Genomic DNA, 26649 nt, shown 5'->3' with positions numbered 1-26649 from the left:
AAGTTGCATGTCCAGTGCGACAGGGCGCCCTGCGTACTCGATACTATGTCAGGTCCATCCGAGGGGTGTGGTCACTTAGGACCAGAAATATCATTCAAGCAGTAACTGGAAAGAGAACCACGGGAAGAATACAGATGGCAGTATATAAAACACATCAAACGTCATAGAACGGACCTGGCTTAGCAATTGTTTCAAGGGATACGGTTCTGGCGTCATTTCCGTCATTTCCAGCCGCTTGCTTGGGAGAGGTGTTGAAATCATCCGGTTTTATTGTTGTGGGCTCAATCGCAACTACTATCGTTGACTCTGAGAGAGGATCGAATGGTGTTCTTTTCCGGATCGGCCGTGAACCGAAAGTGATTGTGGACTTGAGCTCTAGCGGAGCAGGGGATGCGGTTTCTTCAGAGCTGATGCGGAAGAGGAAAGCGACAACTACGCTCAAGTTCGCCACGATCAAGCTAACTGATACCTGGTGAGACAACGAACTGAGTCTGCTTTGTACTGGAATGGCTAACAGGCGTCGGAGGCATACCTCAACTATACCAGCCATGGTTTGTTTTAGCCCACCATCAGTAAGCATGTAATATGCGTGGACGAGGCTGACAACAGTGGTAACGGCGGACGTCGAAAACGCAGACATAAGTCGGATCTTTTGAGCCTTGGTAAGTCTGACTCTGTAAATCAGACGGAGCGGTGCTAGTATCAAGATCGTATCACCGAGCACGTCGGCTGGATGGAGCAAGTTAGATGGTTCATCTCATTATGCTGCACACAACAGACTTACCAATTATCTGCGCAATAGCAACGTTCTTGCCCATATCGCAGCGAGGGAGGGGTTGCATTTTCCAACCAGCTGCTGTTTCACAGGTCCAAAAGATTTGAGCGCCAAGGATCATCCATGTAACCGCAAATGCAATGGCCGTGCGTATTAGCCATCTCCTTAGCGAGTCAGGGAAGGTTAGTCGCACGACCGTAAACAAAATTGAGGTCCTGGACAACCTAAAACCATTCAGAAATAGCTCATGAGCAGAGAGAGAAGAATGTTATCGCACCAAATGACTGCATAGAAGGACTGGTCGGCTCTACATATAAAATAGATTTGAGCATGCTGTGATTGTTGGTTTGTAAAAAGAATGCACAGATAATACAACGCCACCCTTGTATCTTGAGGAAATCGAGCTATTGCAGTACTGAGTCAGCGACATTCGCTCCGGCCAAGAAGGCAGAGGCCATCACCGTGGTCGTACAGATACAACCAGCCTACTACCGCAAGAATGATGTCGAATACCATGGCAAGCGCGGCCCATGCATCGTCTAGCCAGAGACGGCGCTGTCGCGTCCGCACGAACAGACGAAATGAAGTGACCACCGTCGCAGCAATGGGTAAGACCACACTGACAACTTTAGGTCCATCAGTGACGTCCTAAATGGTTCCCAAGGTCGTTACCTTCGGTTTGTTGAATCGTTGGTCCGGAGGACGTGTTAACTTGGGAGAGAGGGGAAATAGAGAGGGAGGTTTAGAACACCATACATTTCATCTCCGATGTGTTCTTTGTAAGAATAACCACTTCAGCAGTTTCATCGGTTTCTTGATCGCATCGCGTGGCGTCGTGCATGTCAGAACCATCAATACCGCTCATACTGGACGAATTAGTGAGTGGCGTGACCGGTTATAACTCGTCCAAGCATGTACTTGTGCGGAGTTCTGCAACGAATGTCGCCAGCGCTGTACAGCCGGTGATCAAAGTACATGACGTGATGAATCCCATGGCCCTCCTGAACATCGTCCCTCTGACATTACCTGAGCGCGGCCAACTTGACAGTGTGTCAGAATCCAAGTTGTGAGACACGTACGCATTACATCCAAGCTGTCCGCGGCGGCGTCTAGATTAACAGGCCCAATATCCAACACGCTCTGTTTCCATCTCGATATCACTCCAGGACATCCATGAGGTGAATGACGCCAATTACACGCCCCGGGCTTTTCTTCCTGGTTCGGGTGGCGATGGTTCCAACGGCAACGAGTGAACGCAGAGTACGGGGCACTACTCCTGTCCTGGAGGATGTGCTTTGTTCGCTTACTTACCCAATATATTCCTGTTTCCTAATGAAGATTAGGCACTACCGAATGAAGGGGGATGTGGATTTGGAGGTTGCATGGCAAGTATTCGAAGACTCTGAGCGATAGACGAATCAAGTCTGATGATACCCTTGTAACAAGAGGTGTTGGCGAAGGTGGACGTCCGTCTATAGAACTTTGGGACTTTGAAGGAGGGAGCATGTGAAGTCGAGGCAAGAACCAGCGGAGAGGACGAAGGTTGGAGATTGTGGAGTTGATCGACCGACAAGGTATAGACGTGGTTGTTTCGATTTTGAATCCTATCCTACCGTGTCGGACTCGGGTGCATGTGGGCACCTTACGACTACGACACGCCTTCGATGGTTGCATATATTTCGCGAGTCGACTGCGAAACGGTGGCTGACTGGAAGAACCCCCGGAATCGCATGTCGGCCTCCCAGTCGTCCTTATAAATCCAGCGACATCAGTCGTCTGGGAGGGAGAGTCCTGCCAACGTTTATAGAGTTTACATATATGATGATCGGCAGCGCGAACATGCATCGAAACGCAAATAATCACGTACCAAGGCTCGTCGTTTGTGCGAGTCGGTGAGTGCCGAAAGGTGGCTGACCCGGGAAGCACCCTCGAAATCAGATGTCAGCCTCCCAACTGCCCTGATCACCTCAGCAAGCCAGTCATCCACTCCGCGCCGCTACCTTCTTCTGCAACCATTATCATCAACGTACTACGCACCTACTCCCCCACTCCCCCTACGTTACGATTGATGGACGGCGCTGAGACTCGGCTCTTCTCGTCGTGTCAACGGACACCAATGAACCTCATGTGCTCCTGGCAAACACGCTGGCCCTTCCGTGCAGGACAAGATGGAGCCCAGAAGGAGGAGGGACGAGTCGAGCAATCCTTGATCAAGCCGATACCACTGGACCATCCGTGCAGAGGTGCTCCCATTGATCGGATAGTCACATGGATATGCTCTGCTGATTGCTTGCATTTGCGAACTGCTGTCGCGGTACAGAATTTCGTCGGGTCTCAGGATAGCAAAGCTGACTGTAGAGATGATGGCAGGTTCATCGATGCAGTTCCTCAGCTGATAAGGAGCACGTTGGGCCTAAGTCCTGTGAGTTTATTGTCACCTCACCTGTATGATTCACCATATACCAACACCCTGCCTTAATTCTCAAGCGTTTCCCGTTGATGCGAAGTACCCGCTGTCGGGCTTGGTATCGTCAACGGGGATAGCACCGAGTTAGCCCATTCGCTCAACACACAGCAGCTTCGCACTGCACCCGCCCCCTGCAAGATATCGAACGCGTGATCGATGATATGCCCAGTACGCATTAAGTGTCTTCCCTGTACGACGGCTCCTGTGATACGGACGACCATTTGCGATCGCCACAGCTTACCCTTCGTGCGACGGGATTTTTTCCATTATTGCTTTCATCATTCAGTCCATTCATAGGGTGCCAGTCCGTTACCTTCCTGCTACGTAGACGGAACTTTTGATTAGGCCCTTACCGAGCCTGTGGACACTAGAGGTGCGTTTGTGGTCCCTGTATAGCCGGTGTTACCGGGTATGGAGTTGATATCTGACTACGACGCAGGCCACTACTTGCAGACATTGGCCTGGAGGATACAGTCGTGGTAGTATTTCATCCCAGGGCGAGGATAGTGGAGTTGAAGGATATGACGGTAGGATATGACGGTAGCACAAGGCACACCATCCTGCTGCTTCATTTTGCTTCGTGCACCTGTCGTACTTTTTTATGTTCGCGGATATGATGTTGGGGTGATGGGAATGGTACGTCTGAGTTTGCCGGCGAAGAGATAACGATGGAGGAGAAATGAATGTAAGCCTGGGGCACAACCTGGTTGGAGGGAGTTGAACCAAAATCGTGTTTGCAGACGTGTTGATGAAGCACGACATGATTGCTTTCGGGTTCCCTACTCCGAACGTATGTTGCAGCCTCATCATAGAGACATCTGCTGCGACCCAGGCCCAACTGAGCAGGTAGAACGCCACAAACAAAAGTTCCTGCCCGTAGGAGTCCGTAGCGACTAGTAACTCACGAACGTTCATGAACACTTTCGCGATAGAGGCGGAAGTCAGGAAATGACCACCGTTGGCTACGCATAACAAGCTAGTGGGAAGGGGACAACTTATGCTCTTTAACACCGAATACATGGATGGATGGAGTTGAATGTAATTTCAACCCAGCGTCATAACACGTTTACTGATGCCTCAAAAGTCATAGTTTCACCTCGACAGTGCTGCCGACGATTAATTAAACTGGCAGTACTCAAACACAGATCACCTCCACCTCGATCTTCGTCATCTCTAACTCATACGCAACAGCCATCGACCACTTACGGCTGCGCAAGGGCTGTGCACATATACTGTCTCGCGGTTCTATTAGGGTGTGGGTAAGTATTGTAGGGTTAGCACACTCGACCTTGCTTTCTTACCATCTCTTCATACGCTGCCTCTAATCTTTCTTGCGCTTGTCGTCTCAGTGAAATGTCTGCAAGAAAGCAGGTGCGACTACTTTTGTTCATACCAGGATCTCATGGAGGAGACAAACTCCCCAGAACGCAGCCCGGTCACTCCGTTGCTGCAGGTTTGCATGATATCTCCGCACGAATACTTGCTTCGAACTCGTTCCAGGTTTCTCCGGCTCCGGGCCAGCGACTTTCGATTGTCGTTTCTTCCTCCGAGACTTCCCACTCCCTATCTTTTCCTGATGACTCTAACTCCCTTCAGATAACTTCACGTGTGGTAAAAGAAGCGGCCGGCATTATCCCAATTGCTGGTGCGGAAGTCGTATCATAGTTAAACCCCCTCGCTCACGACAGAGATAGCTGGATGTTCAAACGAGGTTCAGTGTTATCCTTCTGTCTACCAGATGACGTTGCATGCTTACCCAGTCATTCCCGAGTAATTCTCTCTTTTGTGATCCAAAACGGGAGTTAGTTTAGGGTTTGCGACTGCTTGCCTTTCTGCCTGGCGGACTCTTCGAAAATGGAAATAGCTATGGGAGAAGTATTTTGTAATACAGCCAGTTGACTGTTGAAAATAGTTGGAGATAACGCAACCTCCGGACATCGTCTTAGCGCAACCACTTTGGCAGTGGGTCAAATATCAAACTGTGAGACCCGTTCGTAATATATCCCAGTCGTCTACAACTGCAGCGGCTTATTAACAGGCACCATGTCCAACACGCCCCGCGTTCTCGATATATCTACACACGAGGTGAGCAACGCCACTCATGCGCCCCCCCTTCTGTCTTTCTGTCTCGAGTGGGGAGGATATCTCCATCGACAAGTGCCGAGAGTTTGAACTACTAGAATCAAGATTGGCGGTGTAAGAGGTACTGTTAGCGTCCTCATGCTGACAGTCGCAGGAAACTGATCTTCCGGTGGAAGCTGCAGTTGCTGGACTGCTCTGTACGACACTTTTTTTTTTGGCGCTTACCCAATCATATTCAGGTTTCTTGCTGGGTGTCAGTTGTCACCTAATGTGGAGGAGGCTGCATGGTACGCATGCGAACTTGGTTTCGAGTGACAGCTGAACCTTGATGCCTCCACGACCATAACCATTGGGGCCTGGCGAAGGCAATGACACTGTGTACGTAGAGCTTGGAAAGGGTGAAGGGGGCGTACTAGTAGAGCATGTGAGGTCGGGACTGGAATCGGTGGAGCGAACGGAGAATGGAATTTGTAGACTTTACGAACCGAAGACATATAGACGGGATGTTTCCCTTCATTTCGAATCTTCCTTGTCCGACTTGGGTGCAAGTGAGCAGCTCACGACCAGCCTTGGAGGGAAAGGGAAATGGACCCTGCCAGTGGATCATAAACTGAACACTTGTTTCGAGTGATAAGTCCGTAACTACAGGGGGCTGGCGAGGGCAATGACGCTGGATATCGATGTGAAATACATGTAACTGAAGGGTGTGATTAGCTTAGGACGGGAATATTGTTCAAGCAGCAACAGAAAAGAGGATGTCAAGTGCCAGTGGGAAAAACGCAGATGACAGTGTATCGAAACATGTCAGGCGTCATGGAACGGACCTGACTTAGCAAGTGCTTCAAGGGATACAGCCTCAGCATCATTTCCGTCTCTTCCAGCCACTTGCTCAGGGGACATGCTGAAATCGTCAAGTTGTATTGTCGTGGTTTCAATCAAAACCACCATTGTTGACGTCGAGAGAGGATCGAGTTCTGCTCTTTTCCGAGTCGGCCATGAGCCGATGGTGATTATGGACTTGAGATCCAGCGGAGCAGGGGTCGCGGTTTCTTCAGTGCTGATGCGAAAGAGGAAAGCGACAACTACACTCAAGTTCGCCACGATCAAGCTAATTGATAACTGGCGAAACAAAGGATTGAGTCTAAACCGCAATAGAAAGGCTGACAGAGCTCAGAACCGTACCTCAACTATACCAGCTATGAGCTCTTTCAGACCACCATTAGAAAGCACGTAATACGCGTGGGTGATGCTGACGATAGTGGTAACAGCAGACGTCGAAAAGACAGACAGAAGTCGGATCTTTTGGGCCTTAGTGAGTCCGATTTTGCAAATCAGACAGAACTGGTACTAGTATTAAAATCGTGTCACCGAGCACGTCGGCTGGATAGAGCAAGTTAGGTAACCCACTGTATCCGTGTTGCAAATAACAAACTCACTAATTATTAGCGTAATAGCAACATTCCTACCTAGGTCACACTGAGGGCGTGGTTGCGATTTCCAACCACTTTGACCTTCACAAGTCCAAAATATTTGTGCGCCAAGGACGATCCCTGTAACCAAAAATGCCATGGCAGGTGCATACTAGCAATGTCCTTAACGAGCCAGGGAAAGTCAGTCGCACGACCGTAAATAATATTGAGATCCTGGACGACCTAAAGCCAATCTGAGATGGCTTGTGACAAGAGAGAGAAGGTTGTTATCTCACCAAACACCTGCATAGAAGAACTGCGTGCCCCTATGAAATACTTTTGAGCATGCTATGACACTAGGTTGTTAACAGAATGCACATATAATATAACACCACCTTTGTATCCTGGGGAAATTGAGCTATTGTAGGGCAGAATCAGCGAGGTTCGTTCTAGTAGAAATGATAGCACAATCACCGTAGTCATGTAGATACAACCAAATTGCTACCAAAAAACTGGTATTGAATACCATAGCAAGCACTGCCCATGCATCGTCTAGCCAGGGACGGCGTTGTCGCATCCGCAGGAAAAAACGGAAGGAAGTGACCACCGATGCAGTGATGAGCAAGACGGTAGCGATAACTTTAAATTCATCAGTGGGGTCCTATGGAATGGCTCTCAAGGTCGGTACCTTCGGTTTGCTGTATTGTTGGTCCAGACGACAACATGTTAGCTTGGGAGAATGGAAAGATGGCCCGGGGGAGGGAGGCTTAGAACGTCATACATTTTTATCTCTGATGTGTTTCCTTCTAGCGAGAACCACTTCCGGTTCCACCGATTTCTTGATTGGATCGCCTGGCTCCATGCATGTCGAAACCATCGACACTGCTGCATTCCGGGCCAATCGATTAGTACAGCTCCCTCCCTTCTAATCAGAATCATGATGAACTGAAAATCATTGAGCACTATCTGAGATACTGGTCTATCATAACCAGTTTAAAAGCTATTGATCGGCTGATGACTTCAATTGCTCGATTTATAGATAGCTTTTTCCCCACTCACGGTTACAATAGACATTTAGGGTCTATTATAGCGCCCCACCCTTCTAGGACCGTAACGGAGGAGAAAACAAGCTCGATTTGTCAATATGCATGTTATGATTCTGCGTTGCTGAGCGTCAGTTTGGAATCACAGGGCACTGACCAGTGGATGGCCTTGGGCTTTCATCAATTGTCTTTGATCGGAAGCTGTTTGCTACAGCATCCCTTTCACACAGCACAAACACGGATGAGTGGATCGAAGATACTATTACTGATGTAGTTATGCTGTGTGACGCCTGGAGGTGGCTGCACAGTACAGCAGGTGTTTTAGGATCCACGCATTTGTCCTTCCGCATCAGGCAGAATCCCCACATCCAGGAAGCAGATCTGCTCCCTCGGAAACATGCGGAGTGCCTCTGTGAGATGTTCAACGACTGCGTCGAAACTCATGGTACACTGTGAATGTATATTTGCTTCTCGAGCAGCATGGCTTCCCTTTAGCCTGGATCGAAGTACGTATGTACATTCGTATGGTGGAGGTACCGCATTCGGCGGTGAGCTAAATCACCAGTATGCTCATGTTCTGTTCCTCCCTCCGAGGTCCACGGAGAAAGTTCACGGGCACAGCAACAATTTGGGCGGGGCCATCAGAGTTACTCACTGTGAGCTATTGTAAGTGATTAGATCTGATATCATTTGAAATGTATCTCAACTATCCATGCCATCAACTGCCAAGGAGCTTCGAGTGATAATTCCACCCTAATTTCATCATCCACCGGTTGAACGTAACACACTTCCACAATCCGGGACCCTCGTCTGCTCTAGGTAGGTCCTCTCCGCAGTCGTATGCATACGTCGCATATGTACGAGAGCCTTGGGACTCTAGCGAACGATGTAAAGAAGTTCCAGAGGTGCTCTTGGCACTGAGTATGATGCTGGCTTCAAGATATCTAACTACATTCTGATCCATTGACACCGCTGTTGAGGGACGAGTCTTACTTCAGATTGGTTTTGACATGCGTGCACGACAAGTCACTATCCCGTTCCCAGATTCCCTGTGATGGCCTGTAATTTGCAAATAGCTGGTGATGAATAGCGACTAGTCCGTCCTTTCGGGCGTGGAAATAGCTACCGGAAAAGTAAGTTGTAATACAGCCAGTTGACCGCTGAAGATCGTTGGAGCTAACGCGATGTCCTGGCATCATCTCAGCACAGCCGCTTTTCCAGAGGGTCAAAGACCAAATTCTGAGGCCCGTACGCATATAATATATCCCAGCTGTTCATAACAGCAGGGTCTTATTAACAGGCTCAGTGTCCAACACATTCTGCGTCCTTCTCGACACTACTTAAGGATATCTATGAGGTGAGCAACGCCACTTAGGCACCCCGAGTCTCTCTTTCCGGTCCAAATAGAGATGATTCCTCCGGAAATGGGTGACAAGAATTTGAACCATTAGCATCGATGCTAGTGGTGTAAGAGGTACGGTTAGTGTCCCCATGTGGCTGACGGTATGCAGGAAATTGAGGTTGCAGCAGGAGCTAGGATTACGCTACCTAATTTGGACATTTTGTTTCCGCGCTTACACAGTCTTTTCGTGTTTCTTTATGGGTGTCGTGTGTCACCCAATGTGGAGGAGATGGAAAATTGGACATTGCATGGTGATGGTGCCTCCGTAACGAGAAGGCCTGGCGAAGGAAATGGAACTGGATGCCCGTATGTAGAACTTTGGATCGTCATGGGGCGTGCAGAGGGAGCGTGTGAAGTCGAGACCAGAATCGGTGGAGAGAACAAGGGAAGGTGTTTGTGGACTTGTCGAACCACCAAAGTACAAACAGGATGTTTCCCTCTTCGTTCCGAACCTTCTCTTGTCCGACTTGGCTGCAAGTGGATATCGATTTCATGATGTCAATAACAATGATGTGACTGAAGTGTCTGGTCACTCAGGACGGGCATTATGGTTCAAGCAGTAACGGAAAAGAGAATGGCAAGTACCACAGGGAAAATGCAGATGACGGTATACCAAACACATCAAGCATCACAGAACGGACGTGGGTCGGAAAGCGTTTCAAGGAATACAGCTTCGGCATCTTTGTCGTCTATTTCAGTAGCTCGCGTAGGAGACGTACTGAAATCATCCAGTATTATTGTCGTGGTCTCAATCTCAACCATCATTGCTGACGTTGAGAGAGGATCGAGCGGTGGTCTTCTCCGATTTGGCGGTGAGCCGATGGTAATTATGGACTTGAGCTCCAGCGAAGCGGGGGTTGTGGATTCTTCAGTGCTGATGCGGAATAGGAGAGCGACAACCACACTCAAGTTCGCCACAGTCAAGCTAATCGACAACTGGCGAAACAAAGGATTGAGTCTGCGCTGTACTAGAATGGCCAACAGAGCTCGAAACCATACCTCGACTATGGCAGCTAAGATTTCTTTTAGCCCACCATCAGAAAGCAGGTAATATGCGTGGGTTAGGCTGACGATGGTGGTTGCACCAGACGTCGAAAAGATAGACAAAAGTCGGCTCTTTTGAGCCTTCGTGAGTCTGACTTTGTAAATCAAGTGAAACGGAGCCAGTATCAAGATCGTATCACCTAGCACATCGGCTAGATGGAGCAAGTTAGATGGACCATCCTACCCGTGATTCAGTAGACTCACTGATTATCTGTGCAATGGTAACATTCCTACCTAGATCGCATTGAGGGCGAGGTTGCGATTTCCAACCACTTTCTGCTTCACGCGTCCAAAAGATTTGTGCGCCAAGGATCATCCATGTAACCATAAATGTGATGGCGGTGCGCACTAGCCATCTCCTTAGCGAGCCAGGGAAGGTCAGTCGCACGACCGTCAATAAAATTGAGATCCTGGACGACCTAAAACAATTCTAAGATGGTGCGTGACTGGAGAGACAGAATTGTTATCTTACCAAACGCCTGCACTGAAGAACTGTGTGAGCCTAGAAAATATTTTTGAGCATGATATGGTGCTAGTCGTTATCAGAATGTACATATAATATAATTCCACCTTTGTATCTTGGGGAAATCGAGCTATCGTGGTGCAGAGTCAGCGGGATTCACTATAGTAGAAAAGATGACGTTATCACCGTCGTCCTGCAGGTACAACCAGAGTACCACCAACAAGCCAATATTGATTGCCATAGAAAACGCTGCCCACCCATCATCTAACCATGGACGGTGTTGTTGCATCCGCAGGAACAGACGGAATGAAGTGACCACCGCCGCGACGATGAGCAAGACCGTAGCGGCAACTTTAGATTCGTCAGTGGGGTCATAAGTAGTTCTCAAGGTCGCTACCTTCGGTTTGTGGAATTGTTGGTCCAGACGACATGTTAGAGAGGGGGGGAGGTGGATATGGAGGCTTAAAACACCCGCACGTCTTTATCTCTGGTGATATTATTTGTAGCAAGAACGACTTCTAGCTCCGCCGGTTTTTCGATGGAACGCCGTGCACCTCAGAACCATCAAAATAGCTCATACTGCGGGAATTAGTTGCCGCCCTTCCCTTCCAACCAGAATCGTGATGAATTGGAGTCACCATACCGCAATGCTTGAGGATTATCTGGGGTGCTTGTTCTGTGATAAGCAGTTCGAAAACTTTACTCGGTTCGCCAGCATGTCATGATTCTGCATCACTATCAGTTTAGAGTCACATGTCACAAATTAGCATGCACCTCGCAGACTTCTCGCAGAGCTGGTCATGATCAAAGTACATGAATTCCACCGATGTTGCGCCGTGGATGAGTATTTGCTTCTGGAGTAGTTTGGCTCCTCTTTTAGTCTGGATTGACGTACGTGCGAGAGTCTTACTGTGGAGGTTAGTACTGGGTATCGAAATTGGAACATCATTCTTCTATCTGATTAATGTTACAGGCTCGGTAATCACAAAAATATCACCATGTATGTATACCCTACAGGTGAGTAGTAAGTTCGCAAGCACCACGGCAATTTGGACGAGGTCAGAGTTGCTTCCTGTGGCCTAGTGCATCTGGTGGCACTTGAAAACGTGTTTCAGCTATCCATGCCTTCAGGCCGCCAAAGCTCGCTAAGGTACTCAGACTTCGGGTGATAACTATCAGTTTGGTTTGTTCCACCGGCTCAACGCAACGCACTAGGTTCCCTAATCCTAGAGATAAGATCAACAAAACTCAGCGATGGAGTGAACGAGGCACGGGGATGATCAAATGAGGCTATTGGCTTAGGGTTTGGTCCTTGGGTCACAAGGTAGAGGTAGCGGTTGTCTATGTAGTATCCAGGTCAACCTTTACCTAGCGCAAATAGGGGGGCCTGTGTATGAGAAGTGTTTGGACTGAATCGCAGCTGCTAGAGCGCTGTCTACGACTCTCTTGGTGTCAATTTCCTTAGCAAAATCTCGGTGTCTTCTGCCGAAGTTGCTGGTAGCATTAGTTTGGTTATGCCAACGATGTCAGCCTCCCCTCGCATAGAAATTCGAGACACTGGCTGCCCAGCGTGCCCGCTCAACTGACCGATCTGCGTGCGGTCTATGCTGCCAGAGAAGCCACTTATTCTACCTGCAGGCAATTCTCATGTAGGAGAGTAGCAAGTGATGCCTTTCCCATGATTTCACATTGCCTGGCCCATACTAACCCGCTACATCCGACGACTGAAACAGTACGAGATGAGGCACATCGGATGCGACGTCATGATCGCACGTCTTGCCTTGCGCGACTCCGTAATGAGAAGAAGAGCAAATTGGCCAGCGTGTCTTGCAGGTGGAGAAACGCAGTTCTCGCGCGTCTGACCACCTTCTGATCACATGAATATGGTACGTCTCGCCACGACAGTACCAGAGTTAAATAGGGGAGATTCGCTCGAAGTGATAGTCGCTGCTTCGGGATCTCGGCAAATCTCCCATTCGCACGAGGTCCTCCAGGGCGACGATTATATTTACCTTGAACCCCAAAGAGTCCGTTGCCTCCGGTGTGGAAGCAGGTATGAATGAGATAAGTTACAATTCTGTCAGCTGACAATCGAGGATAATTGAAGCTAACGCGTCCTCCTAACGTTACCTTAGCGCAGCCGACTTGACAGTGGGTCAAATCCCGAATTGTGAGGCACGTGCGCATTACATCCAAGCTGTCCGCAGCGGCAACGTCTAATTAACAGGCCCGATATCCCACACGTTCCAGGATACCCATGGGGTGGCCGATGCCTACTAGACGTCCCTGGTCTGTCTTCCTGGTTCGAGTGGGGATGGTACCACCGGCAAGGCCACTCCGCCTATTCCGGAGGATATGCTTTATTCTCTGACTTACCTAATCATATTATAGGCGGCAGGCACCACCGAATGCGAGGGAGATGTGGATTTGAAGATTGCATGGTACGTACTCGAAGATTCTGAGTGATGGATGAATCAAGCCTGATGATACCTTCGTAACAAGAGAGGTATTGCAAAGGTGAATGTCCGTGCGACGTTGAATAAGGGAGCATGCGAAGTAGAGGCGAAAATCAGTGGAGAGGAAAGGTTGGAGATTGTGGAGTTGATGAACCGACGAGGTATAGATGTAGCTGCTTCGTTTCGTTTCGAGTCTTATCCTATCTTATCCGACCCGGGTGCATATTGGTAGCTCACGACCACGACTGACCTTCGAGGGCAAGGGCGATAACGGAGAACCCTACTAATCGTCGCATTTCGCAAGTCGACTGCGAAACAGTGGCTGACCAGAACAGCCTTCGGAATCGGATGTCGGCCTTCCAGTTGTCCTGATAAACGTAGTGCATCAGTCGTCTCGGAGGGGGAACCCTGCCGACGTTTACAGACTACATATAATGATCGGCAGTGCATACATGCATCGAAAATTGAATGACCACGTACCAAGTCTCGTCGTTTGTACGAGTCGAGTGAGTGCCAAAGGGTGGCTGGCCCTAAAAGTACTCCAAAAATCAGATGCCAGCCACCCAACTGACCTTATAACTTCAGCACGCCAGGTGTCCGCCCCGCCCACCCACCTTCTTCTGCAATTACTATCATCAATGTACCACGTACGTACTTCTCTCGTCCCGGCTACGACAAGATTGATGGACGACGCCGAGTCCCGACTCTTCTGGTCGTGTCAACGGACGCCAATGAACCTCGTGCCATGTACTCCTGGGAAACACGCAGGCCTTTCCGAGCTGGACAAGATCGGGAGGTGGAGCTCGGAAGGCGGAGGGACAAGTGGAACAATCTTTGACCTAGTCGATACCTCCGGACTATCACTACACAGGTACCCCCGTTAGTCCGACAATCACATAGAAGTGCTCTTTATTCCGATACCTCTCGGAAATAGTAAGTTTGGTTGTAGGGATGTCAGCGGCGTTATCAGTGCTGTTCCGCAACTGAAAAGGAGTACGTTGGGCCTAAGCTGCGTGGATTTGTTCTTATTTCTGTCCAGAAGATATCTGACCTCTGTGATGCGCCACGCGCCAACATCCTACTTCAATTCTCTAGCGTTTCCCGTTGATGCGAAGTATCCGCATTTGGCTTGGTATCGTTAATGGGGACAACACCAAGTTAGCCCACCCGTTCGACGCGCATCCGCCTCTGGCAAGGCAATGTGAACGTGATCGGTGACTTCCCCAATACGCCGTGAGTGCCATCCAAGGATAACGGCTTTCAGGATACGGACGGCCATTTACGATTGCTACAGCTCATTCTTCGTGCGTTGTCACGGCGTCTTCCATTGTTGCATTCATAGTTTAGTCCATCAATAGGGTGCAAATTCATTATCTTCCACTGCGCATGCAACTGCACTGAGGGATACATTGGGCGAACTTACCGAACCAGTGGGACGCAGAGGTACGTTTGTGGTTTTTGTGTAGGTGGTGGCATTGGGTAGGGAGCTGGTATCCACGACTACGGCGCAGGCCACTACTCACAAATATAGTCCTGGTCGTCGCTGTCGTGACAGCGCTTTATTCGAGTTCGAAGATAGTGGTGTTAAAGGACGTGGCGGTGGAACGACGTCCTGTTGTTCCATTATTCTTCGTGCACCTGCCATGCCTACCCATTCATGTTCACATTCGTGGGAGCGATAGTGGAGTGGGGGGCCGTGTGTCCGTGTTTGCCGGTGACGGGGTAAGGATGGGAGAGAAACGAATGTAAGTATGTGGGAGAGAAGGCTAATTGGAGGGAGTCACCTGGAGCTCCCCTTCGATGACACGGGCCCATGCATATCCTGACAAACGAGCCATGCTTATTACTAGGTTTTGCTACATCAACGCTTAGTTGGTTGTGTCTCTGCACAGGTGGATATAGATGGAGAACACGTTACAAGAGGAAATTGCGCGAGTGGCAAGAATTGGGACGTGTTGTGATGTTACTTTCTGGCAGGCACGTCGCAACCTAAGTGACGCGGAAAATGGGCAGTGGAGGTAGAGTGGTCATGACTGGGAAAGATTCTCCGTATTCGCGATGGATCGAGGGGGGTGCACATTCCTCCCGTCTGTATCGAAGTTCGTTGTGTCGAGACATGTGGATGAGTACGAGGCTGTGGACTGGGACAAAATACGTGCACACAAGGGTAACAGTGTAGCAGGCACAGGTCTCAGTTTTGACAACGTTGAACGTTGTCAACGCCGATATGTTCTGCTCTGCCTACTTTTTACACTGTAGTCTCGGGCCATGGCACCACCTCATGTGTGAACGGGTCCTTACTCCGAATTGTCCCATCATCGATCGGGGGAATTCCAGAACCGTTGATCACAGCACTGCCACCGATGTTCTAATTTCTCAAGCTCAGACCTCCAATGGAGCTCCGTGTCTGCAGAGTTACTTGATTTCTATTCATCTCCAAGATCGATATCTGTAAGAGTTGGACAATGTGTATGACGCCAGTTTTCCGACTGGGACGCAGAAAGCGTCGCTAGTGAGACGCACAACGCATGTTGGTGACATTTCAAGTTCTTTTGTCTGCGGAGTGCCTGGCTGACCTTATCATCAAGGTGCCTTGGAGAATATACGCTTGAACGGTTGGAGTCTGGTTCACTTCGGTCGAATGGCTACGTGGACCACAACATCGGCATCGCCAGAGGATACGGATAAGATACTGAATGTGATCGTAATTCCTTTCCAGGCGACTATGGGATCGACTGTCGATCTAGGGGTTGCATGATCAGCGGCCACCATCCCACCTTTGTGGCAACCTCACAGCTGCCGTGGGTATTTCATCCGCAGTTGTACACATACAGCGCATATATATGAGAGCCTTGCGATTCGTTAGAATAGCACGAAGAAGCCCTAGAGGTGCTCTTGATTCCAACTATGGTGCTAGTTTCAAGATATCTGATCACATTTTGATCCGTCAACATCACTTGTTCGGGGACGAGCCTTACTTGTGTGCACAGGAAGGCACTGCTCTGTCCTCGATTTTCTTGCAACGGTCGGCAATTTGCGTGGGTGATGGATACCACGAGAGTGACGGTCTGGCACCCCAAAGAGTACTTCGCTTCGGGCGTGGAAACAGATATGGATGTAAATTGTAATGGGGCCCGTTTCACAGTCGAAGATAAATGCAGCTAACGCGTCCACCTGTGTCCATTTCGATGTTGTTTCAGGATTTTCCGGCGCCTACTCTGGATGACGTGCTTTGTTTTCGCGCTTGCTCGATTATATTCGGGTTTGGTTGGGGGTGTCAGGTATCGCCTAACGTGGAGCATGTTGCATGGTACGTATTCGAAGGTTCCCAGTGATAGTTGAATAATACCTAACGACGCCTCCGTAGCCAGAGGGGCCTGGAGAAGGCACCGACACTGCGTACGTAGAACTTTGGGACGTCGAAGGGTTGTGCTGGGGGGGCATAGCCAATGGCGCCTCCGTAATCAGAGGGACCTGGAGAAGGCACCGGCACTGCGTGCGTAGAGCTTTGGAATGTCGAAAGGGGTGTGCTGGGGGAGCATGTGAAGTCGAGACTAGGATTGGTGGAAAGAACGGAAAATGGACTTTACGAACTGAAAACATATAGGCCGGGTGTTCCGTTTCCTTTCGAATCTTTCCTTGTCCGATTCGGGTGCAAGTAGGCAGCTTACGACCAGCCTTCGAGGGAAGTGACAATGGAGAAATCATACCAGTGGTGCATGCACTGAACGTTTATTTCGAGTGATAGGTTCGTAACCAGAAGGGCCTGGCGAAGGCAATGACGCCAGATATCGATTTCACGATGCGAAGCCTATGTAACTGGAGGGTGTGGTCACTTGGGACGGGAATATCGTTCAAGCATTAACGGAAAAGAGAATGACAAGTACCATAAGGGCACAGGTGAAGGTGTATCAAACACATCAAGCGACGTAGAATAGGCCTGGTTCAACCAGCGTTTCAAGGGATGCAACTTCGGTATGTTTATCATCTCTTCCCGCCGCCTGCTCGGGAGACACATTGAAATCATCCAGTTTTATCGTCTGGATCTCAATCGCAGCCTCCATCGTTGACAGTGAGAGAGGATCGCACTGTACTCTTTTCCGAGTTGACTGTGAGCCGATGGTGATTATAGACGAAAGCTCCAGTGGAGCAGGGGTTGCTTGTTCTTCGGTGCTGATATGGAAGAGGAAAGCGACAACTACGTTCAAGTTCGCCACAATCAAGCTAACTGATACCTGGCGAAACAAATAATTGAGTCTGCACGGTACTGGAACGGCTAACAGTGCTCAGAATCATACCTCAACCGCAGCAGCTATCACTTCTTTCAGCCCACCATCAGAAAGCACGTAATATGCGTGGGCTAGGCTGACTATGGTGGTTGCACTAGACGTCGAAAAAATAGACAGAAGTCGGATTTTTTCAGCCTTTGTGAGTCTGACTCTGTAAATCAGACGGATCGGTGCTAGTATTAGGATTGTGTCACTGAGCACATCGGCTGGGTGGAGCAAGTTAGACGATCCATCTCGTGCGTGCTACCTTCAACAGACTCACTAATTATCAGTGCAATGGCAACGTCCCTACCTAGATCACACTGAAGACGTGATCGCGTTTTCCAACCACTTTCTGCTTCACAGACCCAAAAGATTTGCGCGAAAAGGATCATCCATGTAACTATAAATGCAACGGCGGTGCGTACTAGCCATCTTCTTAGCGATCCGGGAAATGTCAGTCGCACGACCGTGAATAAAATTGAGATCCTGGACGACCTAAGGCCATCCTGAGATGGCTCGTGACCGGAGAGACCAAATTTTTTATCTCACCAAATGCCCAAACCGAAGAGCTGTGTGCTCCTATAAAATATTCTTGAGCATGTTATAATGCCAGTTTATTAAAAGAATGCACATATAATACAGCGCCACCCTTGTATCTTAAGGATATCGAGCTATTGTAGTACAGAGTCAGCAGGATTCACTCTAGCAGCAAAGATGACGCTATCACCGTAGTTGTGCAAATACAACCAGAGTACTATCAAAAAACCAATATTGAATATCATGGCAAGGGCTGCCCATGCATCGTCTAGCCAGAGGCGGCGTTGTCGCGTCCGCACGAACAAACGGAATGACGTGACGATCGCTGCAGCGATGGGCAAGACCATGCCGACAACTTTAAATTCGTCAGTGCCATCATAAGTAGTTTTCGAGGTCGCCACCTTCGGTTTGTTGAATTGTTGGTCCGGAGGACGGCATGTTATTTGGGAGAAAAGGGAGACGGGGAAGGAGGCTTAGAGTGCCATAGGATTTTAATATATGGTGTTTTTCTTTCTAGCAAGAACCACTTCTGGTTCCACCGTTTTCTCGATTGCATCGCATGGCACCGTGCATATCGGAACACATCAACAGTACTGCACACTGAACGAGTTAGTTAGTACAGCGCCCCTCCCCTCCAATCAGAATCGTGATGAATTCAAATCATACTTACCGTAACGCTTCAGAGCTATCTGGGATACTGGTCCGTCATGGTCGCTCCCAAAGTTGTCGATCAGCCGATGACTTTGCTCGGTTCTACATGAGATTATTACATAATCAAATTTTGTTTGGACTCCGCACGGAAGTTTGCCCGTCCCTGTAGATACACATGAAACTAAACTCCTAGGTAGCACCTGCTCCAACCTCCGATATCCACGGGAAAGTTCATCCACCGGTTGAACGTAGCATATTTTCCGCATCCGAGAGGAAAGATAAACAAAACTCAGCGATGGAGTGTCCCGCAGAGTGCCGTGGGGTTGGATGGATTGAGACTCAGTGTTAGCTTGGGAATTTGGTACTTGGATATATTATTCATGACCGAAGAACGCGCCCACCATGGCTGCCATGGCTATCTATCTAGTATCCAGGCTATATGCATAGTACGGTTTCTCGTTGGTGCATGTTGGTCGTGTTCTTCACTTACATTGAGCGCGGGTTCCAGTGTACACGAGAGATGCGCTCTCTGCGAACTGGTTGGCATCACCTTTCCCCAGTGCGCATAGCTAGTACATAGTCTGTACGGGAAGTGTTTGAACAGAACCACCGCTGCTCGAGTGTTGTCTGGGTGTCATTCTCCTTGGCAAAAACTCGATACGTCTTCCGCTGAAGTTGCCGATAGCATCAGTTTGGCTATGTCTGCGATGTCAGCCTCTCCCTCGCATAGAAATTCACGACACTGGCCGCCCAGCGTGCCCGCCGCTCTTCTTCCGTACAATAGCATGACTTTCTCCTTCTCTACGCTGAACGTCAATAATCCTCATGTACATCCTGGTAAATTGACTGCTCCGCGTGCAGCCCACACCGCCAGAGAGACCGTGTATTCCACCTGCCCGCGAATCTAGTCACCTAGGGGAACGAGTAGTAAGTGATCCTTTCCCAATGATTTCACATTGCCTGTCCCATGGTGGGCAGACGCAATGCCCGATACTCCAGCATGTCGGGGACTAGTGTCATCATCCTTACCCAGTGCAGCGTGCAGGTGTTGGGGTGTGTCACCTTCCGCATCTAACATAGGTACGTCCCATCACAGTTGTACGCATACAACACCCTCATATATATGAGAGAGCCTTGCGTGTCTGACCATATTTTGCCGTTCAAGTTTTGTATCGCGCACACGATTTGACGTCCACCCTGCACACCACGCCATCAAGTTCCTCCCGTTCATGCACGTCTCGCCACGACAATGCCAGAGTTACACTGTCTGGCCTCCCCACTACTCGAATTACACCGTGTCCACATGCTAGAAAAGGAAATGTATATCCTGTTACTTGTCTTGTACCTTTAGAAAGACGCGTGGTGAACGTCTGGTGAATTGCTTGCCATATCGTCGTAGCTTTCAACACTGGGCAAAGGAGCGGAAACAAGTGAGGATACACAGACGGCTTGCATGTGACCGATACACTCGCAATGCAAGGTTTGCCGGCCTTGTCAAAGCTGCCTGCGAAATGCGACTCGGTATGTGTCTGTGACGGTGCCTGTTCATCCCCGTCAGGCTGCGATGTATACCATACCAGCTGGATACGAACCGCGCTGGTAAGTTCCCACATCAGCTGTAAAGGCTGTCCGTTGTACCTAAAAACACGGGCAGACCCTTTCTGTGTGAATGCAATAAACTACCCAGTCCCTGCGAGTCCGATGTCTCACATATCCGTGTAGTTAACCCCCGGCAGTATCTGGACTACGCCTTTCAGCTCAAGGGTGAGCACCGCTGCTCTAGTCGAGGATGACTCCAGTAACGTCAGACAAGGTCCCGGTTTGATTTCTGCAGTTATAGGTGTGTCAAGGACGAAACCGGGCATATCCGTTGGAAGTTGGCGGGGATGTTGACAGACGCGATGGCAGACCTGTTGGCCACGGACAGAGTTATGGCGTGGGGGGCGTACGGTGCCTTGGACTTGATGAGACCGATCGCATGGACGATATCTGGCGTCATACGAATGCAGGAATACATCACGAGGGATATATCCTGGCGTCAACACGTCGCTGTACAAACGGAAATTGAGGAAACCCATTTTCTGGAGAGTTTCATACCTACACGACCTCGCCAGACTGGCTATCTATGCAGCTGAATGTGTCGCTATCGGTAAGCGCAAAGAGCGTCCTGCTCCCCTGGACCGAAGCCCGCCTTGTTGTGATCGTTGTGTACTGTACTTCGCGAGTTCGAGCGTAGGCAGGGTTGTGGAGGCGATGATCTGGGTGAGGGTGGCCTGTAGATATGTCGAACATGCACAGAGTGGACTGACCAGGTCCAGAGAGCAATGCGAAGCCTGCAAGCGGTGTCTAGTGCATAATGAAGCACTAGACGACAGCGACGTACTTGAGCCGTTGTCGTGGGTGCCCCTCGATGCCCGCAACGAGCCAGAACTTCCACTGAACATTATGCTACCCAGTGCCCACCTAATAATCCGTCTGTAACATTGAGTGCAAGGAAGATATTGCTGGCTATCGCCTTAATGATGAGAGTTGGTCTTGAGTGGAACCCAGACGGGCCTGGAACACCAGTCGACCACGCCGACATCGGATTCGTGCATTGCCCAACCGGCCTCCACTAATGACAGTGACGTGACGAACAGCCTCAAGTGCAGCACTGAGTCAAAGTAAGAATTTTTTTCAGCGCTTCAACTTCGAGGATACGTATCGACAATTTAGGCGCCGCAAGTTTTGATGGGTGAGATGTTTGCGGGCGACGGTATTGCAGTTGCATTACATCTGACCTCTCCCATCTCACTAGGGTGGTGCCCATGTTGACGAGCCTATTGATGGACGTGAGACAGGGGTGCGACCCAGATTTACTTTATCATCGCGTGAGGCCTTGGTTTTGCAGGCAGATTCAGATTCAGATTCAGATCCTGCTGAGAGAAGGGCTCAGGGTATCGGCGAATGTGAGGACATGGTGGAGCTCAAAGATTTGGCGAGACCGAGAGTGGGGCAGAGGGCATTTGGTGCATGCGGTGGACAATTCTCTGGGATTGGATCGTTGTAGATCCGTCACCAGGTCTTCCCACGACACGTTTCCGCCAACCCTTGCCCTGTGCATGATGTCGTGCAGACGAAAACCGGATCTTGTGGAGTTCAGGGATCATTACCGAGACCTGCACTGCCAAAGTCGTCATCGACATCCAGACCTTGAAGAACACGACATGACTGTGGTCGCGTAACTGATCCATATCGAGATAGCCTGAGGAACGTGAAGGCCATATGTTGGGCGTCGTGAGCAAGTTTACAAAGCATCGTTCTTCTCCTCTCTAAACTACAAGACAGACTGTGTTAGCGAGCTTGTTAGCGATAACGATGGGTGCGTACCAGCAGGCGGACAGGCTGAGGCGGGCCCACTAACAGTTCGCTGCTGTGGTTAAGATGTGAAACGAACCGAAATCGGATCTCAGAGCGAAGTATGGGGAGTCGCCTTTGCGGGCGAAAGTCAGGTCGTAGGGGGATATAGGAATGGCGAATTGCGTCGATGGAATATTGAAGACGGACAGCAACAGGGTCCAACCATGAGAGCGGGTGGCAGTGTCTGGTCTGTTGTCGTATCCCACGATGGCCGGTGGATCGTGACAGGAGACGACAGACACAAGGCGATCCTCTGGAATGCAGCCACTCATGAAAAAGTGCGCGAGTTCAGAGAACACAGCTGCATTATAAGTGGGGTCGATATCTCGAGCGACGGTACTCAACTTGCCACTGCGGACTGGAGCGACGTCCAGATATTCAGCATCTCTTCTGGCGAACGACTCCTCCCCCGCCTCCCACACAGTCACGTTGATGATGTCAAGTTCTCTCCGGACGGCACTCGATTTGCTGCTGTCTCGGGAATACAAGGTTTCCGTGTCTACAGCACTGACAATGGCGGTATCTTGTTCGATTCAGGTGAAAGCGGTGACCTCAGCCAATATTTGGCCACTCCGTTGGTCTGGTCGTCTGATGGCCAACAACTGTTCGTCGCGAACAAAGGCAAAATTATCTGTCACAACCTTTCCAGGTCTTTTTCCGCAGAATGGTCGATCCACGAAAACCAATCTCCGGTATTTATAGCATCCGATGGCAGATTCATTGCATGTGCCGCAGGGTCATCGGTTTCGCTATGGGATTGCATGTCCCACAAGCAGATCGGTAAAATTATCTCACACACCGCAAAGGTCGAATGTGTCGCTCTCTCACCAAGCGGGCGGTATCTTGCATGTGGAAATAGCAAGAATATCACAATTCACGATCTCCGAGATGTCCTTTCACTTGAGTATATCATCCATAGCGTACGTGTACATCCACTCATGAAGCTCGTTTCGCTAACAATCATCATGCTAGTCTTGTGCCCTACATAACACTTTAATCTGTCGTCAACTCTGCGCTTCTCAGCTTCCACTCGTAGAAATGGGTACCAAGACCTTCCGGTTATGGATGCAGAACGACCCGATGCAAACCGAACTACTACTCTCAGAGGAGATTGCGAGCACTTCTAGCCCTAGCCACTACGTTCTAGCAAACCGCGCGCTTATACGAATACGACTGAAACATTTGTCACCTGCAATAGAGGACGTCAAGGAGGTGAGTCCGCTTCCTCGCCTGTATGTGTATGGTTGCTCCCACGCACTTCAAGTCCCTCCGGATTCGGCAATCACCGATCGGCCATATCGTGATGGCAGTTGCTCTACTTGCCCAGGGCGATCGAGAGGGTGCACTATGCACGTTCGACCTTGCCTTTCATGATTGTGAGCCTCGAGATATTAGATTTCTATTACTACTGAAGGTGCGTGAGGTGATCTAAATTGTTCTCACGATTGATTTACGTTTCAATCAGTATATTCTTGTGTTTGAATCTGGAAATCAAGAAGACGCGATAATACGTGTAGAGTACCTTGCCACGATAGTGAAGAGGGACGACGACGACGATGCCACGTACCTTTACAGCCAGGCATGTGCCTCGTGTGATGTAGACATAAGCAACACCTCTGATACAACCTGCAGGTCCTTGCAGCTATGTACACTAAGAAGGGAGATTATCGACGTGCAATATCATTGATTGAGCATACAAAGAACCTAGCCCGCATGGACAAAGAATGTCCTCCGCTAGTGACCATCTCCCTCGTAGGTCTTTTGCTGTTACTATCTATTAACCTGACCGTCCATAAAGATGTTTGGGTGGAGTTTTGATGGACTTGACGCGGTTGCTCGGCAGCGTCTGTGTGAAACCCTTTATGCTGAAAAATGTGTAGCTGAAGCCGTAGAGATCCTCCTCGACATCATCGGGACATCGGACAAAGAGATTCGAGAGGGAAAGGCAAACGTGGGCTGGGTTGAAGGTATTTTTTATAATTCCTAGCCCAGTTGTCATGCATATTCATGTCCGTCCCCAGACTTTACCAAAAAATGTGCTGCCACACTTGAGCATATTGGTGATGAAGCCTTCGGATCTGCACAACATGACGACGCAATAACGCAGTACTCTGCTGCGTTGTCCCTCAAGCCTCCAAGTCCTGCGGGTCTGTTCCTTAAGCGGAGCAGAACCCGTGCGGCAAAAGGATTGTGGGAGAATGCACTGCAAGATGCAAACGAGGTATGCACGGTATCCCTCTTGTACGGGTCGGTTCCCCACAATTGCTGTATAGGCAGTGAAAGTGGACCCCTCCAATCCTTTGGGTCATGAGGCTAAACACGCAGCACTTCATGGAGCACAACGGTATGATGAAGCAATTGATGCCTTCAAGTCTATGTTGCACGTAATCGAACAGTCCCATGATCCTGTAATCAGGGGTATGTACCTCCCGTGTGAATCTGATACCCACAAATGACAGTTTTACAGAACTGCGCAAGAACTACATTTCTCCATCCGAGATAATTGCAACTATCGATCTTGTCGTCCATGGGATCCTCAGAAACTGTCCCCTTGTTGTCATTGATGTCAATACTGGCTGCCTTTGTGATGGTCCTGAGCGGATGTGTCTCTTCAAGGCCCATCCATTGTTCAAAGAGCTCGTTTCGTCCATGACGAGAGGAGTGGAAAACGAGCCCGTCCTACGTGTGGTTTCAAGTTTTTTCGAATATGTCATGCTCTCGCACGTTTGGCAGGGCCTGAACGAGCCGTCATTCCAGGACATCAAAGTTGAATTCAAATCCGTATGGGACCTTCCGGACACGCCGCTGAATGAGAAGTTGCGCAATTTCTGCCAGGAAACGCGCAGACTTGGTTACCGTTGGGCGTGGTCAGATACATGTTGTATCGACAAGTCCATGGACGTCATCCTTAATCACTCTCTTATGTCTATGTACAAGTGGTATGCAGATTCGGCAGCCACACTCGTATTCCTTGCCGACGTAGCGCATCCGTCCAAGCCCAGGGACCTTGCACATAGTGTCTGGATGACACGAGCTTGGACTTTACAAGAGCTTCTCGCACCGAACGTCATCTTTTTCTACGACTCTGAATGGGAACCATACCTCGGCGATACTGACTCGAACCATAAGGAATCTCCGGAGATCATGGAAGAACTGGCAGACGCCATCAAGGTTTCCGACGAAACCATCGTTACATTCTCTCCAGACGATCTCGGGGTTCGCGAGAAACTCCGTCTTGCTTCGACGCGCAATGCAACAGTCGAGGAGGACATCGCATACTCTCTCATTGGCGTATTCAAGTCTGAAATCAGGCCTCACTACGATGAAGGAGCAGACGCTCTCGGACATCTTCTGGAGGAGATTGTGGATCGCTCTGGCGAGGTCACTGTGCTTGCATGGTCAGGGAAGTCGTCGCCATACAACAGTTGCCTGCCGGCTTCCCTTCCCGTCTACAGCCAAACACCTTACAGCCCTCCATCACTCGATGCAGGAGAAATGGAAACATGCATCACAAAGCTACGTGACAAGTTCCCCAGAGAAGAAGCGCGCAATACATATAGTAAGATCAATTGTCTTCCCCCCGCCCGTTTCGCAGCCCGACGTCTGCACCTTCCTTGCATCGTCTTCTCTGTGAGAAGTCTTGAGAAACCGTGCGGGGGCAATGAAAAGTTATATCGTGCCCGGGTATCGGGGCTTGGCCAAGTGGAGTTCGTGACCGCAGACCAGCTCTTGTTGAATGGGACACAGAAATTCATCTTTGCGTATCCGTGGATCGATCATATCCGAGGTCCTAATGGCGGGGTTACTCGGGGAGATGACTCTGACTCGGATGAAGACGTGCCGTCGCACGCTGTCCACATGGCTCAGGTTGACAACTATACCCGGGCACTGGAGATGATTGCTCGCCTCGGACAGCCGTTCAACGCGTTGCTTCTCGTACAGCAGTCGAATGGAACGTATAAGAGGGTCGCTGCCGATCAGGAGATTGTCGTCTCGGGACTCGGAACCAACATTACCTCCAAGAACATTCGAGTGAAAGTACTAGAAGTCCTTTGAAGTATATGCGGGGAACTGCTAGCTGTTACATCTGCTCTGTATTTCTTCCTTTAGCGGTTATTTTTGTAGTCGTATTTTTGTGCCATTTTCGTAGTCTTTTTTCATCGTCCTCATCATACCCCTTCGGACGTCGTCACATCTGTTGTATATATGCGTGGTCCTATCCAAGCCAACTAAGGCTATCCATCACCCAACATGACTGACACGATATATTGACCTAATACGTGTTCCACAGCAACGCCAATAATTCATTGTCCAGAACCCTTTGGAGGATGTGCCCCATCCTGCGTCTTACCCGATCATATTCTCTAATGGGTGTCACGCGCCGCCGAATGTTAGGGAGATGGGGATTCGATGGTTGGATGGTACGTATTGAAGGAGGCTAGAATCTGTGGAGGGAATAGACGTTGAAGTTAACGAACCGGCCAGGTATAAATGTGGATGTCCTGTTTTATTTCGTTGTGAATCCTTTCCTACCTTCGATTCGAGAGCAAGTTGCGACAGCCGTCGAGGACAAGGATGACAATGGAAGGCCCTACCAATGGTTGTTTGTTATACATACGTCTAAGCGCCTTCGGAATCGAATGTCGGCCT

General features: G+C 49.6%; 9 protein-coding genes across 9 annotated transcripts; 3 read left to right on the top strand and 6 right to left on the bottom strand.

Moving 5' to 3' along the window:
* Positions 1-44: 44 nt before the first annotated feature.
* Positions 45-1729, bottom strand: F5J12DRAFT_346667 (uncharacterized protein). The gene is made up of 7 exons (XM_051738989.1): positions 1448-1729; positions 1237-1330; positions 1140-1179; positions 1053-1082; positions 785-999; positions 533-729; positions 45-469 (listed from the first exon to the last, which is right to left on the bottom strand). The coding sequence occupies exons 2-7, from the start codon at positions 1289-1291 to the stop codon at positions 155-157; spliced, it is 852 nt and encodes a 283-aa protein (XP_051596763.1). The 5' UTR covers positions 1292-1330; positions 1448-1729; the 3' UTR covers positions 45-154.
* A 1720-nt stretch (positions 1730-3449) lies between these two features.
* F5J12DRAFT_346576 (uncharacterized protein) lies at positions 3450-4522 on the bottom strand. The gene is made up of 2 exons (XM_051738988.1): positions 4327-4522; positions 3450-4276 (listed from the first exon to the last, which is right to left on the bottom strand). The coding sequence occupies exons 1-2, from the start codon at positions 4328-4330 to the stop codon at positions 3645-3647; spliced, it is 636 nt and encodes a 211-aa protein (XP_051596762.1). The 5' UTR covers positions 4331-4522; the 3' UTR covers positions 3450-3644.
* A 5277-nt stretch (positions 4523-9799) lies between these two features.
* F5J12DRAFT_895993 (uncharacterized protein) lies at positions 9800-11116 on the bottom strand (the record flags this gene model as incomplete). The annotated part of the gene is made up of 7 exons (XM_051747901.1): positions 9800-10114; positions 10178-10374; positions 10427-10641; positions 10695-10724; positions 10776-10815; positions 10872-11036; positions 11083-11116. 7 exons carry the CDS (start codon positions 11114-11116, stop codon positions 9800-9802), a joined length of 996 nt encoding a protein of 331 aa, XP_051596761.1.
* A 2493-nt stretch (positions 11117-13609) lies between these two features.
* F5J12DRAFT_785269 (uncharacterized protein) lies at positions 13610-15134 on the top strand (the record flags this gene model as incomplete). Its single annotated transcript, XM_051743204.1, has 9 exons — positions 13610-13647; positions 13727-13788; positions 13910-14012; positions 14091-14134; positions 14338-14374; positions 14406-14445; positions 14484-14584; positions 14608-14886; positions 15044-15134. The coding sequence occupies 9 exons, from the start codon at positions 13610-13612 to the stop codon at positions 15132-15134; spliced, it is 795 nt and encodes a 264-aa protein (XP_051596760.1).
* Positions 15135-16361: 1227 nt separating this feature from the next.
* On the top strand, positions 16362-16692 carry F5J12DRAFT_852498 (uncharacterized protein; the record flags this gene model as incomplete). Its single annotated transcript, XM_051746571.1, has 2 exons — positions 16362-16451; positions 16509-16692. Coding segments are annotated over 2 exons (227 nt in total), but the record flags the coding sequence as incomplete, so codon positions are not given.
* Positions 16693-16949: 257 nt separating this feature from the next.
* Positions 16950-18350, bottom strand: F5J12DRAFT_957417 (uncharacterized protein). Its single transcript, XM_051749884.1, has 4 exons — positions 18132-18350; positions 17693-17918; positions 17440-17636; positions 16950-17376 (listed from the first exon to the last, which is right to left on the bottom strand). The coding sequence occupies exons 1-4, from the start codon at positions 18294-18296 to the stop codon at positions 17062-17064; spliced, it is 903 nt and encodes a 300-aa protein (XP_051596758.1). The 5' UTR covers positions 18297-18350; the 3' UTR covers positions 16950-17061.
* Positions 18351-19634: 1284 nt separating this feature from the next.
* On the bottom strand, positions 19635-20468 carry F5J12DRAFT_346348 (uncharacterized protein). Its single transcript, XM_051738986.1, has one exon. It carries the CDS (start codon positions 20211-20213, stop codon positions 19761-19763), a length of 453 nt encoding a protein of 150 aa, XP_051596757.1. The 5' UTR covers positions 20214-20468; the 3' UTR covers positions 19635-19760.
* F5J12DRAFT_852483 (uncharacterized protein) lies at positions 20020-21483 on the bottom strand. Its single transcript, XM_051746570.1, has 5 exons — positions 20984-21483; positions 20702-20933; positions 20311-20649; positions 20193-20257; positions 20020-20141 (listed from the first exon to the last, which is right to left on the bottom strand). Exons 1-4 carry the CDS (start codon positions 21042-21044, stop codon positions 20239-20241), a joined length of 651 nt encoding a protein of 216 aa, XP_051596756.1. The 5' UTR covers positions 21045-21483; the 3' UTR covers positions 20020-20141; positions 20193-20238.
* A 154-nt stretch (positions 21484-21637) lies between these two features.
* Positions 21638-26234, top strand: F5J12DRAFT_346351 (uncharacterized protein). Its single transcript, XM_051738987.1, has 11 exons — positions 21638-21876; positions 21928-21961; positions 22024-22919; positions 22972-23211; positions 23264-23413; positions 23465-23578; positions 23632-23751; positions 23798-23966; positions 24021-24220; positions 24273-24417; positions 24467-26234. The coding sequence occupies exons 1-11, from the start codon at positions 21865-21867 to the stop codon at positions 26053-26055; spliced, it is 3669 nt and encodes a 1222-aa protein (XP_051596755.1). The 5' UTR covers positions 21638-21864; the 3' UTR covers positions 26056-26234.
* Positions 26235-26649: the final 415 nt, after the last annotated feature.

This window comes from Pisolithus orientalis, assembly GCF_024613125.1.
Source record: "Pisolithus orientalis strain OTSU chromosome Unknown F5J12scaffold_35, whole genome shotgun sequence".
Lineage (NCBI taxonomy): Eukaryota > Fungi > Basidiomycota > Agaricomycetes > Boletales > Pisolithaceae > Pisolithus > Pisolithus orientalis.
The sequence above is the reverse complement of the archived record's forward strand: the minus strand, read 5'-3'. Positions and strand labels throughout refer to the sequence as shown.